The sequence below is a fragment of the Triticum aestivum genome, chromosome 5A (genome assembly GCF_018294505.1).
Source record: "Triticum aestivum cultivar Chinese Spring chromosome 5A, IWGSC CS RefSeq v2.1, whole genome shotgun sequence".
NCBI lineage: Eukaryota > Viridiplantae > Streptophyta > Magnoliopsida > Poales > Poaceae > Triticum > Triticum aestivum.
In genome coordinates this window covers 438,928,542-438,945,464 of record NC_057806.1, presented here as the reverse complement: position 1 = coordinate 438,945,464, position 16,923 = coordinate 438,928,542, and the positions used below count along the sequence as shown (strand labels likewise).

General features: G+C 49.4%; 1 protein-coding gene across 2 annotated transcripts; it reads right to left on the bottom strand.

Annotated features, from left to right (window-relative positions):
• Positions 1–7,417: 7,417 nt before the first annotated feature.
• Positions 7,418–9,152, bottom strand: LOC123103849 (origin of replication complex subunit 6-like). 2 transcript variants are annotated; one of them, XM_044525534.1, is made up of 8 exons: positions 8,927–9,152; positions 8,796–8,842; positions 8,585–8,689; positions 8,422–8,502; positions 8,163–8,274; positions 7,997–8,059; positions 7,788–7,875; positions 7,420–7,668 (listed from the first exon to the last, which is right to left on the bottom strand). In XM_044525534.1, exons 1-8 carry the CDS (start codon positions 9,044–9,046, stop codon positions 7,586–7,588), a joined length of 699 nt encoding a protein of 232 aa, XP_044381469.1. In that variant the 5' UTR covers positions 9,047–9,152; the 3' UTR covers positions 7,420–7,585. The 2 variants fall into 2 exon arrangements, with proteins under 2 accessions (XP_044381467.1, XP_044381469.1); XM_044525532.1 differs by having other exon boundaries at positions 7,418–7,668; positions 8,796–9,152.
• Positions 9,153–16,923: the final 7,771 nt, after the last annotated feature.

Below are 16,923 nucleotides of genomic sequence, written 5' to 3'. Positions count from 1 at the left end.
ACTCGTATAACGGATGCTTTTCGAAGGTTGAGGTAAACGATTTCCGAAGTTTTCTTGGTTATGTGTTGAAGGATGGATACAGCTGGATGTAGGATTTGTGTAGTTTTGGGTGAGATATTATGCTTCCCCTGTATCCCCAACACCAGATTGCATAACCGGAAAGTTTCGGGAGTTTATAAGTGGGAATTCAAGTAGCTCTTAGGATATCTTTCCGACAGTTGTATGATATGAAATTGGGGTTCGACGTCTAGTTGTCCGCCTATCCACGGTTGGTTTTACAGTGGTCTCGTTGTGTCTTAAAGAGTCCTTGGCTATGCCGACTCGGTGACGCTTCGTATGTCATGTGCACTGCCTTGTACATGATGGTGATGTACGATCAAGCCCGTGTAGGCCCCACCACAAAAACTTCGGACAAAATCTCTATCATATGTTTGTTTCGGCTTATTTTGCAAGCCAATCCTTTGTTTTGTTTTGAGTTGTGGTATTCGAGTTGCTTCAATGTCAAGTGTTGATTCCATACCTTTCCTAAGCGGTGTTCTCATATTTCTATGTGAATACTAATCCTTCTCGATCATCGAGTTTGTCATTTCAATTTCTTCTCTACCGGCGTGCTCCTCTTCAAGTGGATCCGATCATGTCAACATTCGCGAGATCAATTATCAGTTCTTTGCAACAGTGTTCGTTTCGTCCGTTCCAAGTTGACTTTGTTTTCCCACCCTTCCTCCCTTGTTTTTCTTCAAGGACTCAGATTTCTTAATCAAGTATCCATTCTGATTCTCGTGAAGTCTCTTCATTCTTTCAATCAATGTTCTTACCCGGTGGTACTCGTGAAGATGCTCTACAAGCTTATCATTCTTCATTCTTTTCTTCTCCGGTGGATTTAATGCAAGCTTTCGGTGTTGATCATATCTTTTTCTTTGTTCCACATGCTTTCCATGTTGGAAGTGCTTATCGAAGACTCTCTTATTTATTCACCTCTCGCTATTCATTTCTTCCGGAGTGTTGAAGATATCTCAGAAGATTCATGTTTCCACTCTGCATTCGTTCAAGCTCTTTCGAGGATGTTGTCTCGTCCAAGCCATTTAATTCAACCGGTGCAATCTCTCTTTCTAATAATTCCAACGGTGTTTCTTTTGAGTGGGCCCTAACCCACATGTCTTTTCCCAGGATCTTACCTGACTCTTCTAATTCTCCCGGAGCTTTTCAAATTCTTTTCGAAGTATGACGTAAGAATGAATTGTCATCAGTCAAATGTCTTTCTCCAAGATCTTTCAATTTCTTTTCATCGTCGGTTCAACCTTTCTAATATTCATTCCGGAGTGCCTCAACAATTCATGGTGGTGTTTATCATCATCATTCTCAGATTTTGAAGACCGAAGAAGTGTTTCCTCTAAATCTTGGTCCGTTCTCTTGAAGATTCATGGCTCTAGCTTGTTTGCCATCCTCTCATATGTGTTTTAATTATGAGAATTCTTTTCACCCATCCGGAGCAATTCAGGAGTCTTTTCAGTTTTATCATCCGGAGCCCATCATTTCAGAAGAATTATTCATTTCAGCTTTCAACTATCATTCTCCAAATATTACCAGTGCATCGCTCAAATATCCTCTAATCAGCTTGTGATCTATTCGTTCTCTTGTATCTAAATTCCTTAAAGTATCTTCATTCATTTTCCAATTCTTCCCGGTGAATTTGTGCTCTTGCTATTTTCATGTTCAATTCTTACGGTGGTTCTTCCAAGTTTCTTCTTCCTTCGTTTATCATATCAATGCATTCGTGCTTTCCAAATTCTACCGGTGGATCGTTGAAGACCTTCTCAAGCTTAAGCTATACCTAATCCTTTCCACGATAATAAGTAGTATGCCAAATCCGTTGATTGTCATCAATTTAATTGATGAAGGATAAGCATAATGTAATTCTTATTCTTGTTTCATCCAAGTGATTAATTCCTTATTCCGGAGGCTCATCAAAATTCTTGATTTCTTTTATTCATCTATCTTTTCCGGAGTTCCAATTTTTTCCGCATTATCTCGCCGCGAAGCTCCATCTAAATCATCGCAAGGTTTCACCTTGTGTTTTCAACTTCACTTTCCTTTCGTTTGATCATTCTTTGTTACCGGAGTTCTTCATGGAGACTCTACATGTTGGTTCATCAAGAATTTAATTCCTTCTCCAAGTTTTCATCGAGATTCTTTTCTAAGGAGCTCAAGCATTCTTCATCTTGCAATCCGGAGTGCAATCCTTTCTACCGTATCATTGGAGGTGGTATTATGTCATTCTTGAAAATCTGAGTTCATGATTCACATGTTGTCAAGAATGAGATATTTTAAATCCACCAATCTCTTCGTTGGAGTTATCTTGGGTTATATTTCACCTAAACCTTCCCTAAGGATTGTTGCTATTTATGGTGCTTGTAAATGACCCAAGTTCTTCATTTATCCTCCCGGTGAAATAAGTTTCTCGTCTCCTTGTTCATATCTATCAAATCTATTGTTTCAGTTAGTGGCAGAATTTCACCTCATAATTTTGGGATGTTTTCCATAAGCCCACTAAAACTTATTCGTTTCGTTGTTGGTTTTCCAACAACTCCGTTATAATTTTCTTGGAAGGGTGTTTTTCCAAGCTCAATTGTGGCAGTAGTTGTCATTTTCTTCTCAATTCTTTCATTTCCAACGATCTAGCTTCTATTCTTTCTCCCGGAGGCTTTGTGATGTTGCTCTTTTCAATCATCATCTCGAATTGCGAGGATTGTTTTCTTTTCATGCTTATCAATTTAACCGGAGTGTTGTGTCCTCTACTCAAGTTCTTTTCATCTTATCAAGTCTTGCATCTCTTTTCAACCGGAGTGCTGTCCGAATTGGTTCTTCCTTGTTCCTCTTTCATAACGGAGTGCTTTCAACTTCGTTCATCTTCGTTGTATTCTACTCTCAATTGGTTTAACCTTTCAAGGTTCTGTGGTTTCACTCGTTTGTCATAGAAGCAACTTAGTTTTACCTCTCCTCTTCCTCTTCCGTTTTCCCTCCGGTGCCATCCTAGATCTCGGGACGAGATCCTCTCGTAGTGGTGGAGTGTTGTGACGCCCCAAGACCGGAGCTTCAGTTGCCTTCCAGGGTTTCCGGGTTTCGTTGTGTGATTTATTTCGTCTGTTGCATTCATCTTTGCATCGTGTGCATTGCATCATGTCATCATGCCATCATGTCATTTCTTTTTCTTAACTCAACTAAATAAATTGCATGGATCTTCGGTCCATTTAAAATCGAGGGAACTCACATGGTGATTTCTCTACATAACATATCCTCCCAATATTATTAGGGAGCTATAATCAATATTCCATTCTTATGGAATCAACCAAACACAATTACATCTTTCTCTTGCCACCAAATCCCCCTTCAAGTTGAAACACTATCACTAGCTTCTTTCTTTCAAATTCAACCATCCATTGTAGGGGACATTTTTCTATCACATAAAAAATGTTCACCTTTTCTCTATAAATCATACCCCATGCATACCACCTCCATGTCAAATTTCGGCTCATTTGGGTTTGGTTTGGTTGGGTTCAAAAATGGCTCAAGTTTGAATTAAATTCAAACTTGAATTATTTTTCTATCTCTAAAAATTGCCAAACCATTTTATTCTATTTGTGCAAAGTTCCAACGCTCCAAGAATATTTTATTTTCTGAAACATTCTACCTCTAGCCCCTCTTTCTTTTCTCCACATATTTCTGTCGGAGGGAATTAAGAAAGGAAAGATGGGTTAAGAGAGAAAGAGTCTAGAAGAAGCCCCCTCGATCCAGCCCATTTTGTCTATCCTTCCCCGCAGCTGGGCCGGCCTCCCAGGCCCACCAAAGCCCCTCTCCTAACCCTAGCGCACCCCTAGCCCGTTCGATCCCATCTCCCTCGTCTCCCCTTGCGCCGCCAGGGTCTCGCGCAGCCCGACTCCTTCCTCCCTCGACACCTCTCCCCTTCCTTCGTTCCTCTCGCCCGTGACCCATCTCCGCCCGATCTCCACCTCTTCTCTTGCTTCTCCTCGCAGAGCCCCCATCGCCAGCTCCTCCCTCAAACGCCGACGAGCCTGCTCCGCCGCCTCCTCACCTCCCATGCTGCTACTGTGTCGTCCAGCGACCGCCACTGCCGGAGCTGCTCCTTCTACCGCGCGCCACCCCGAGCCGCCGAGCCTCGTCCTCGACCAGCCAGTGATCCACTGTCGCTGCCCCGCGCCGGCGTGCGCCACCAGAGCTTCAGGACCACTTCCCCGCGAGCAGCACCAACCTCCGCCGCCGCTCAAGTCCGAGGACCCCGCCTCCGCGCGTCTCCTTCCTCGCGCCCGACCAGCGAGGCCCCGCATCCGCGCCGACCTCCTTTCCTCTGCTTCGTTCGCGGCTCCAGCCGCCCCTTCACGCGCCCCGGTGCTACAGCTGACGCCTCTGCTCGTCATGGCCGCCGGCCATGGAGTCCTCCGTGCTGGCCCTGGTGTGTTCGTGGAGCCACTGTACCATGGCCAAGTCCCGCGGCCGTCGCCCCTGCATCGCGCCAAGTCCCTGCGTCGTGCCCCTGTTGTTGTTGACGCTAAGTCCAACGGTTACCGAACAGGGAATATGCCGAGTACCGGGTCAACGAAATCGCCAAGTTCGTCTTTTGATGTCTCCGAAATCGCCAAGTACCACGATGTCAAGTACCTCTACGCACGGATAACGCCAAGTACATGGATACGCCGAGCTTCTCTCCGAATGTGTGTACGACTACCGTAGCGCCGAAGACCTTGGATGCTCGAACGAGTACCGAACGAAACGCCAAGTACCACTATCACCGAGTACGACTACTTCCACGATGATACGAGAACAACTACCGTCGACCCTTGAAGCCTCCGTGGACGTCAAGTCCCTCGCCGTGATCCCGAACATCTACAGAAAATTGTGCAACTAAGAACGTGAACGACTACCGCCGCCAAGATCACGAGTACCTCTACCGTCGTCATGTACCCCTACTTCCACTACCGAACGTCCCGAGAACGTCTACTTCCCCTACACCGCATCGAACTTGAACCCCTCCGATAACGCACGCTTCGAAGGTATAACCATCAAGACGACGCCCGTGGATGAATGCTTGCGATGTATGAGTTGCAACCTATGTTTGCACCGTGTCCGAGTTGTCACTTGCTCGGTCCTCCTCGTTGCCATGCCGTCCATCCGTGGGAACCCAGAATCCGGGATCACCCCACCATCTTTTGCATGCTCCCATCACTTTTCCTTTTGCACCGGTATTTCCATGAGCTACCGGAACCGTTATCGTTGCCGTGGCACTCCCTTTTTTCCACCACGGTGACAAATGCTTCTTAATGCTCTTGTCAATTTTTAATAAAAATTGCATAAATTTGAACATGTCATCCGCATCATGTTAATAACATTTAAAATGTTTAAAATTGTTGTTTGCACTAAATTGCTAATGCATATGGGGTTTTACCGGAATTGTTGTTTGATGTTTCGGCCCCATTTAAATTGCTTAGATTGTGTAGTTTTCTTATACTTCACCCTCTTCCCATGTTTAAACAACATTTAATATTGTTGAGTACCTAACCGAGAGAGAACTAAATAATTGATGTGGTGTTTCGTCAATATGCATCCCGATGCATATTGAGCTCCACTTAAATTGTAGTATTGTTTGTTGCACTTTGCCATGCCATATATCTTTAAACCGGACATGCATCATACTTGTTTGCGCATCATGCCATGTTCATGTGATGGTTCTTTATTATGTTGTTTGCTCCTTTCCGGTGTTGCTTCTTCGGGTTAGTTCCGATAACGTCGCGTTTGTGAGGATCCGTTCGACTACGTCCGTTTGTCTTCTTCATGGACTCGTTCTTCTTCCTTGCGGGTTCTCAGGCAAGATGACCATACCCTCGAAATCACTTCTATCTTTGCTTGCTAGATGCTCGCTCTTTTGCTATGCCTATGCCGTGATACCTACCACTTGCTTATCATGCCTCCCATATTGCCATGTCAAACCTCTAACCCACTTTGTCCTAGCAATGCGTTGTTTGGCTACGTTACCGCTTTGCTCAGCCCCTCTTATAGCGTTGTTAGTTGCAGGGGAAGATGAAGCTTGTTCCATGTTTGGAACATGAATATTTGTTGGGATATCACAATACCTCTTATTTAATTAATGCATCTATATACTTGGTAAAGGGTGGAAGGCTCGGCCTTATGCCTGGTGTTTTGTTCCACTCTTGCCGCCCTAGTTTCCGTCATACCGGTGTTATGTTCCTTGATTTTGCGTTCCTTACATGGTTGGGTTATAATGGGAACCCCTTGACAGTTCGCTTTGAATAAAACTCCTCCAGCAAGGCCCAACCTTGGTTTTACCATTTGCACTAACAACCTACCACCTTCCCTTCGGTTCTGCAGACTCAAGGGTCATCTTTATTTTAACCCCCTCGTCGGCCAGTGCTTCTCTAAGTGTTGGTCCGAAATGGGCAGCCAGCGGGGCCACCTCGGGGAAACTCGAGGGCTGGTTTTACTCGTAGCTTGACCTATCCGGTGTGCCCTGAGAACGAGATATGTGCAGCTCCTATCGGGATTTGTCGGCATATCTGGGTGGCTTTGCTGGTCTTGTTTTACCATTGTCGAAATGTCTTGTAACCGGGATTCCGAGCCTGATCGGGTCTTCCTGGGAGAAGGAATATCCTTTGTTGACCGTGAGAGCTTGTGATGGGCTAAGTTGGGACACCCCTGCAGGGTTTTGAACTTTCGAAAGCCGTGCCCGTGGTTATGGGCAGATGGGAATTTGTTAATGTCCGGTTGTAGGAAACCTGAAACTTATCTTAACTAAAATGCATCAACCGCGTGTGTAACCGTGATGGTCTCTTCTCAGCAGGGTCCGGGAAGTGAACACGGTGTTGGAGTTATGCTTGACGTAGGTTGTTCTAGGATCACTTCTTGATCATAGATTCTCGACCGTGCTTTTGCCTTCTCTTCTCGCTCTCATTTTCGTATGTTAGCCACCAAATATGCTAGTCGCTTGCTGCAGCTCCATCTCATACCCGTTACCCTTCCTATAAGCTTAAATAGTCTTGATCGCGAGGGTTGAGATTGCTGAGTCCCCATGTCTCATAGATACTTCCAAAACCAGTTTGCAGGTGCCGAGGATACCATGCAGGTGACGCGGCTGAGCTCAAGGAGGAGCTCGATGAGATTCGCGTTCGTTATGTTGTTCCGTGTCCAGTTCATCAGTAGTGGAGCCCAGTTGGGACGATCAGGGATTTGTGTAGCTTTTGGGGTAGTCTTCTTTTATTTTGGTTCTGTAGTCGAACCTTGATTGTATCTAGACGTTGTAATGTTATATTCATGTATTGTGTGAAGTGGCGATTGTAAGCCAACTATGTATCTCTTTCCCTTATGTATTACATGGGTTGTGTGAAGATTAACCCACTTGCGACATTGCTTACAATGCGGTTATGCCTCTAAGTCGTGCTTCGACACGTGGGAGATATAGCCGCATCGTGGGCGTTACAAAACACTTGTAGGTTTACGTCATGAATTTCACAACTAACAATTAAAGTAATACTTGAAAAGCAACTCATATTAAGCAGGCTCATACATCTAGCTTGTCATCATTGTCATCCCCTGATGATTCATCCTCATGTTTCCTTTTGCTAGGCAAAACATCCAGCAGTTCTGCATCAACAATTGCAAATTACAAGTTGTTCCAATAAATGGCAATCACCCAGCCCACAAACTTTTAGCATATCATGTATGAAGAATGATTGCATCGATGTTAGAGCATGTGCGGATACCTCTATTTCCTTTGATGGAGGTTGGATCCTTCTTCTCCTTGGCTATCCCGAAAACATCAAAACAAAGGTCCCCCATAGATGTCGAAACCTGCAGCCAGCACAAATAACAGTCAAAACAGGATAATGAAACAGCGCCAATCTAAACATGTATATGTGAGATGCAGGAGTGCACAACTGTCTGCAAATATATGACAAATTAAGTCCATTACCGTTGTAAATCCAGAGCTAGATGTACCACACAGGTCAATTAGCTTCAGTTTGTCAACTTTGAGCTGCAGGGGAATTGAGGAAAGATTAAGTACTAAAGGCAACAAATCATTTATACGCTTCCAACAAGCATGCAAAGTGAACTGTTTTTAGTGATTCTGTTGTCACCTTATGCCTCTTTGCACATAAATAGAATGCTGCTGCAGTAAACATTGGCCGACCAAAGTCCGTGCTTGATCGCCGAGAAGGAGGCAATGCAGCCAAGAAACGCTCCTTGTACCTGAAGCATACAATGTCACCATCAGTATGTCATTCGAGGCTTCGAGCATCCAAAACTTTGCATCCCAGATCAATTGCATAACCAGACATCAACAGCAAGTTAACCTTGCAGGCAGAACAACAGAACTACCAAAGGGAGCAGACTTACAGCACCAATCCCTTCTGCACAAAAGGTATCAGCCTGACACAGCCGAACTGGATACCCAATTCACGCACATCCAATGTCGTCCTACAAGAAGAAACCGCTCCATTCATCAATACCTGTTACTTGCACGTATGAATTAGTGAACCAGAAACACAATGCGGCATACTTGACACCAAGGCCATTTTGCAGCGCGTTGAACGATCTGATGTATGCCTTCTCCGACATCCCACTCATCTGCACCGCCTCTGACCGATCAAACATCACCTGAAACCTGCTCAATTATCAGACAAAACAGACGGGTCAGACATGCCTTAAATGCCGGCGGGAACCTCCAAATGTGCAGTCCGTCGAGCACTTGGAGAGCAAGCCAAACTCACTTGGTCGCGGCGACCTCAAGGCAGATGATGGCCTTGCACACCTCCCCCTGCGCGAAACCAGCATCAGAGACACGTACGACGGAGAGATCGAGGGAGAGGAGGTGATTCGAGGGGCGGTGCGGGATGCTCACGATGCCGAGGACGGAGGAGTCGAAGTTGATGTCGCAGAGGCGTCGGAGCTCGGCGGCCTTGCGCACAAAGGGACGGGAGCCGGAGAGGCCGAGGCGGGCGGCGATCGCCGACATGTCCATAGCCGCCGCCGGTGGGTTGGTGGCGGGAATTGGCGCGAAGCGGGTGCAGGGGCGGGGCCGGAGGGGGAGACGGTTTCGGTTTTCGGATTGTTTTGGCGCTGGAATATGTGCTATTTTTCGCGCCTACGCCCTTCGGAGTCGCGGCTTATGGGCCAATGGGGTGGGTGGGCTCAACTAAAAAAAGATGGGTGGGCTTGGTTGCTGGGTTGGGCTAGGCTCGGGTGGGCTGGTGAGTGGTCGGATTAGATGAGGAGTGCATCTGTGAGTGGTCTGATTAACTAACCTTGTACCTATGACTTTTGCTTTGGTTGAATAAAGATGGCGAGTTCCTCTCAAAAAAATCTATTAGGAAAATCTAAACGACGAAATCACTAATTAAAGAATACTTTTGTCGGAGTAAATAACCATGGGTAGCCTAGCCGGCTCCCCCTGGCCCTTCTGAAAAAAATTGCAAGCCCATCCGGACCTCAAGAAACCAAGACATGGGACCGCCTTCCCCTTGCCGGCTGACTCCCAGGCCGACTATCGGAAGACGGCCCGACTTCAGCCCTCATGAAGAGAGCCACGGGAGGGCCGGCTCCGAGGAGCCGGCCGCGAGAAGGCCGACTCCAAGAAGCCGGCTCCCACAAAGCGGTCAAGATCGTACCCTCAAAGTCTGCATCCACGTAACGGCGATGTGACGGGGCGTGAATACAGTAAAGCCTGCCACCCCCAAATCCCGGAGCACGCCTGGCACAGTGCGCCATACGGGTGGCCATGACCTGTCCGGCGCAGCATTGTTGCCACGTTGCCCCTGATATCATCCACGACGGGCTGCCAGTGTGGCCCATGGGCGGTGGGCCCCTTCGGGCAGAGAGACACCCGAAGGCGGCCAGGCCTCCCCTAGTCGGCCCGAGACAGAGCCGGCTCTCCACATCCGGCTTGCCCTCTCCTCGGAGAGGACGCCCCATTAAGGAGACAAGACGCAGTGAGGCTACAGTGATCACCCGCCGGACGGCGGCACTGTAGCCACGCCCACCTCGACGAAGCCCTCGTCACCAGAATTGAGCAACAGTAACCAGCCACCGACCAGGCCCTGGACAGTGGGGCCTGCCTGTCGGCCAAGGAGCCGGCAGCCGGCGAGATCCACCAGCCGGCGGGCCCCAGCAGTTGGCGCAGAAGCCGGCGAGTGTAGACACAGACGGCTGGGCCCCGCGCCCAGCCGGTTTACCATTGTACCCCTGGGGGGTAGGCCTATATAAACCCCCTGGGACATCCATGCAAAGGGTTGATCCCTGCTAGTTTTAGACACCACATAAGGAGAAGAAGAGAGCGAGTCGTGCCCTTCTTCCTCCTCTCACCAAATAGCTCCAGGAGCATCGTGTAGCTACTTCTTCATCTAGTGATCATGCGGAGGCCCCGCAGAGCAGCAGTAGGGGTGTTATCTCCATGGAGAGCCCCGAAGCTGGGTAAGATTCGTCGGCGTGCATGTCTTCGCCTCATCCCGTTTCCAAGCACCGGCAATGTTTTACTGGCTCCCACAATGATAAGCCACCCGTTGGCATATGTCGCACCTACCATCCGACATTTGGCGCCCACCGTGGGGCCAGGTGCACCGTCGTCCGGAGACCTGTTCTGGACGGGAACCCTCTTCCTCCCAAACGAGCGTAGCCAGCCCGACACGCCCGATGGCGCTCGCCACGACGCGCTGCAAGGCGTCACCAGCATCTGCGCGGTGAGCAGCCTCGCCGATCTCCTCGACAAAACCTTCATCTCCGACGAGCTCGCCTCCGACGCGGGCACCGACCACCTCGTTAACCTCCTCGGCCAGCTCCACGTCTCCGGCGAGCCTGCTATGGACTTGGAGTCGGTTGGCTCCACCGATCCGATGCCTATCGACTCCGACACGGCCTCACTCGACACTTTCCCCACCGACGTCACGATATACAACGACCCGCTTCCCCGGGCTGATGGCTGCGACGCTGTCACCACCGAGGTGATGGTCATCGGCCATGGCGACGCTCCCGACGAGAGCGCCCACGACACCCCGCATGCGGCGGCTCACGATTTGTCCATCCCCCTCCCGGCTGATGCCGACGACGAAGCACTGGAGGCTCGCCGCCTCGCCCTCCTCGCGGAGGGCCGGAGGCTGGCCTCCATGAGACGCCTCACTGAGGCCCACCAGCGCGAGGCCGACCGCGCCGCTTTTGGCACGCCGCCCCCAGGCGGGCCCAGCCGGGCCGGTGTTGTCAGACAGCGTGGCGCTGTCATCGCCGACACGCTGGGAGTCGACCGCCCGGTCTATGCCACTCCAGTCGAGAACCTGCGCGCCGCCCAGGCGGCCGTAGACGAGCTAGACGGATTGGGGGCCGAAGAAAACTCCCCCACATGACCAGACGCATCCAGCAGCTAATTAATGCGGCGGCGCGACGACACGAAGCCGACGCCCGCGCGGAAAGCCCTCCCCCGCGCCGAGATCACGGCGCGACGTCCCGGACACCGACTACGGGTAACACCCGCGCGCGGCGCGAGAAAGAGTCGGCTGCTAGCCGAAGCCGGACCCGAATCTCCATCGAGCGAGACGCAGAAGGCCACCCCCGGGCCGTGGAGTGGCGGGGCAACCCGCCTCCGCCTCGGCCCCGTGAAGAGAGATATCCCACCCCGCAGCCTGTTGCGCATCCGACTCTCAGCGGCCGGCTAGGTCACCGCGAAGGAGTCGGCGAGAACGACGCCCGCCATCGGATCGACCGCCTGGCGCTATCCCTAGCGCTGGAAGAAGAGGACGATGTCGGCCGCCTTGCTTCGGCCCCCGCATCCGCGACGAGCCTTTCCCCAAAGGGTTCTCGCTCCCAAGAGACACGCCCAAGTACAACGGCTCCGTGAAGCCGGAAGATTGGTTGATCGACTACTCCACGGCGGTTAGCATAGCCAACGGCAACAGGCGCGTTGCCGTGAAGTACGTGACCCTCATGCTGCAAGGCACGGTGCGGACCTGGGTCAACAGCCTCAAGCCATTCAGCATCAACAGCTGGCTAGATTTCACAGAAGCTTTCGTTCGCAACTTCACCAGCACCTACAAGCGGGCTTCCAAGCCCAGACAGCTCTCCTTGTGCGTACAAGGCCCCGCCAAGTCTACTCGCGACTACCTCATGCGTTGGGCCGAGCTCCGCAACTCTTGCGAAGGGGTGCACGAGGTGCAAGCCATAGAATACTTCACTGTCGGGTGTCGAGAAGGCACCCTCCTCAAGCACAAGCTTCTCTGCAACGAGCCGACTACCCTCGACGAGCTTCTAGACATAGCGGACTAGTACGCCACCGCTGACTCCTCAATGAAGACCGAGCTCCGGGTAGATGCGTCCGGGAAAGTACTCAACCCGGCGCCCAAGACGCCGGCAAGGGATTCCGGCCGACGCCCACACCAGAACGACCACAAGCGCAAGGGCCCCGTGCCGCCTTCCGCCAGTCGGCAGGTGGCCACGGTCGAACACGAGCAGCCCGAAGGGCGGCCCGCGCCCAAGAAATCCAAGGGCGGCAGGCCGGCTTGGCAGCCGGCCTTCTCCTACGAGCAAACCCTCGACGCCCCGTGCAAGTTCCACAGCGGCGCGAAGCCGTCCAACCACACAACCCGGAAGTTGTTGGGGAACGTTGCAGAAAACAAAAATTTTCCTACGGTTTCACCAAGATCCATCTAGGAGTTCATCTAGCAACGAGTGATCGGATTGCATCTACATACCTTTGTAGATCACGCGCGGAAGCGTTCAAAGAACGGGGATGAGGAAGGCGTACTCGACGTGATCCAAATCACCGGAGATCCTAGCGCCGAACGGACGGCACCTCCGCGTTCAACACACGTACGGTCAGCGTAACGTCTCCTCCTTCTTGATCCAGCAAGGGGGAGAAGAGGTTGAGGAAGATGGCTCCAGCAGCAGCACGACGGCGTGGTGGTGATGGAGCTGCAGTACTTCTGCAGGGCTTCGCCAAGCTCTATGGAGGAGGAAGATGTGTTGGAGAGGGAGAGGGAGGCACCAAAGGCGTGGTGTGAGAGGCCCTCCTTCCCCCACTATATATAGGGAGCCTAGGGAGGCGGCGGCCAAGGGAGGAATCCCTCCTCCCCAAGGCATCTAGGAGGTGCCTTCCCCCTTTAGGACTCTTCCTTTCTTGATCTCCTGGCGCATGGGCCTCTTGGGGCTGGTGCCCTTGGCCCATATAGGCCAAGGCGCACACCCCTACAGCCCATGTGGCCCCCCGGGGCAGGTGGCCCCACCCGGTGGACCCCCGGGACCCTTCCGGTGGTCCCGGTACAATACCGGTGACCCCGAAACTTGTCCCGACGGCCGAAATAGCACTTCCTATATATAATTCTTTACCTCCGGACCATTCCGGAACTCCTCGTGACGTCCGGGATCTCATCCGGGACTCCGAACAACATTCGGGTTACTGCATATACATATCCCTACAACCCTAGCGTCACCGAACCTTAAGTGTGTAGACCCTACGGGTTCGGGAGACATGTAGACATGACCGAGATCGCTCTCTGGTCAATAACCAATAGCGGGATCTGGATACCCATGTTGGCTCCCACATGCTCCTCGATGATCTCATCGGATGAACCACGATGTCGAGGATTCAAGCAACCCCGTATACAATTCCCTTTGTCAATCGGTATGCTACTTGCCCGAGATTCAATCGTTGGTATCCCAATACCTTGTTCAATCTCGTTACCGACAAGTCACTTTACTCATACCGTAATGCATGATCCCGTGACCAGACACTTGGTCACTTTGAGCTCATAATGATGATGTATTACCGAGTGGGCCCAGTGATACCTCTCCGTCATACGGAGTGACAAATCCCAGTCTTGATCCGTGTCAACCCAACAGACACTTTCGGAGATACCCGTAGTATACCTTTATAGTCACCCAGTTACGTTGTGACGTTTGGTACACCCAAAGCACTCCTACGGTATCCGGGAGTTACACGATCTCATGGTCTAAGGAAAAGATACTTGACATTGGAAAAACTCTAGCAAACGAACTATACGATCTTATGCTATGTTTAGGATTGGGTCTTGTCCATCACATCATTCTCCTAATGATGTGATCTCGTTATCAATGACATCCAATGTCCATAGTCAGGAAACCATGACTATATGTTGATCAACGAGCTAGTCAACTAGAGGCTTACTAGGGACGTGTTGGTGTCTATTATTCACACATGTATTACGATTTCCGGATAACACAATTATAGCATGAATAAATACAATTATCATGAACAAGGAAATATAATAATAATGCTTTTATTATTGCCTCTAGGGCATATTTCCAACAGTCTCCCACTTGCACTAGAGTCAATAATCTAGTTACATTGTGATGAATCGAACACCCATGGAATTCTGGTGTTGATAATGTTTTGCTCTAGGGAGAGGTTTAGTCAATGGATCTGCTACATTCAGGTCCATATGTACTTTACAAATATCTATGTCTCCATCTTGAACATTTTCACGAATGGAGTTGAAGCGACGCTTGATGTGCCTGGTCTTCTTGTGAAACCTGGGCTCCTTGGCAAGTGCAATAGCTCCAGTGTTGTCACAGAAGAGTTTGATTGGCCCCGACGCATTGGGTATGACTCCTAGGTCGGTGATGAACTCCTTCACCCAAATTGCTTCATGTGCTGCCTCCGAGGCTGCCATGTACTCCGCTTCACATGTAGATCCCGCCACGACGCTCTGCTTGCAACTGCACCAGCTTACTGCCCCACCATTCAAAATATACACGTATCCGGTTTGTGACTTTGAGTCATCCAGATCTGTGTCGAAGCTAGCGTCGACGTAACCCTTTACGACGAGCTCTTCGTCACCTCCACAGATGAGAAAAATTTCCTTAGTCCTTTTCAGGTACTTCAGGTTATTCTTGACCACTGCCCAGTGTTCCTTGCCGGGATTACTTTGGTACCTACCTACCAAACTTACGGCAAGGTTTACATCAGGTCTGGTACACAGCATGGCATACATAATAGAACCTATGGCTGAGGCATAGGGGATGACACTCATCTCTTCTATATCTTCTGCCATGGTCGGACATTGAGCTGAGCTCAATTTCACACCTTGCAACACAGGCAAGAACCCCTTCTTAGACTGATCCATATTGAACTTCTTCAATATCTTATCAAGTATGTGCTTTGTGAAAGACCTATGAGGCGTCTTGATCTATCTCTATAGATCTTGATGCCTAATATATAAGCAGCTTCTCCAAGGTCCTTCATTGAAAAACTCTTATTCAAGTAGGCCTTAATGCTGTCCAAAAGCTCTATATCATTTCCCATCAAAAGTATGTCATCTACATATAATATGAGAAATGCTACAGAGCTCCCACTCACTTTCTTGTAAACGCAGGCTTCTCCATAAGTCTGCGTAAACCCAAATGCTTTGATCATCTCATCAAAGCGAATGTTCCAACTCTGAGATGCTTGCACCAGCCCATAAATCGAGCGTTGGAGCTTGCACACCTTGTTAGCATTCTTAGGATCGACAAAACCTTCCGGCTGCATCATATACAATTCTTCCTTAAGGAAACCATTAAGGAATGTCGTTTTGACGTCCATTTGCCATATCTCATAATCATAGAATGTCGACAATTGCTAACATGATTCGGACGGACTTTAGCTTCGCTACCGGTGAGAAAGTCTCATCGTAGTCAACCCCTTGAACTTGTCGATAACCCTTAGCGACAAGCCGAGCTTTATAGATGGTCACATTACCATCCGCGTCTGTCTTCTTCTTAAAGATCCATTTATTTTCTATGGCTCGCCGCTCAACAGGCAAGTCAGTCAAAGTCCATACTTCATTTTCATACATGGATCCTATCTCGGATTTCATGGATTCTAGCCATTTGTCGGAATCCGGGCCTGCCATCGCTTCTTCATAGTTTGAAGGTTCACTGTTGTCTAACAACATGATTTCCAAGACAGGGTTGTCGTACCACTCTGGTGCGGAACGTGTCCTTGTGGACCTACGAAGTTCAGTAGCAACTTGATCTGAAGTTTCATGATCATCATCATTAACTTCCTCTCTAGTCGGTGCAGGCACCTCAGGAACATTTTCTTGAGTTGCGCCATTTTCCGGTTCAAGAGGTAATACTTCATCAAGTTCTACTTTCCTCCTACTTACTTCTTTCGAGAGAAACTCCTTCTCTAGAAAGGATCCATTCTTGGCAACAAAGATCTTGCCTTCGGATCTGAGGTAGAAGGTATACCCAATAGTTTCTTTAGGGTATCCTATGAAGACGCATTTTTCCGACTTGGGTTCGAGCTTTTCAGGTTGAAGTTTCTTGACATAAGCATCGCATCCCCAAACTTTCAAAAACGACAGCTTAGGTTTCTTCCCAAACCATAATTCATACGGTGTCGTCTCAACGGATTTCGACGGAGCCCTATTTAAAGTGAATGCGGCAGTCTCTAAAGCATACCCCCAAAAAGATAGCGGTAAATCGGCAAGAGAAATCATAGATCGCACCATATCTAATAGAGTGCGATTACGACGTTCGGACACACCATTACGCTGAGGTGTTCTAGGCGGCGTGAGCTGTGAAACTATTCCATATTTTCTTAAGTGTGTGCCAAACTCATGACTCAAGTATTCTCCTCCACGATCTGATCACAGGAACTTGATTTTCCTGTCACGTTGATTCTCAACCTCACTCTGAAATTCCTTGAACTTTTCAAAGGTCTCAGACTTGTGTTTCATTAAGTAGACATACCCATATCTACTCAAGTCATCAGTGAGGGTGAGAACATAACGATAGCCACCGCGAGCCTCAACACTCATTGGACCGCACACATCAGTATGTATGATTTCCAATATGTTGGTTGCTCGCTCCATTGTTCCTGAGAACGGAATCTTG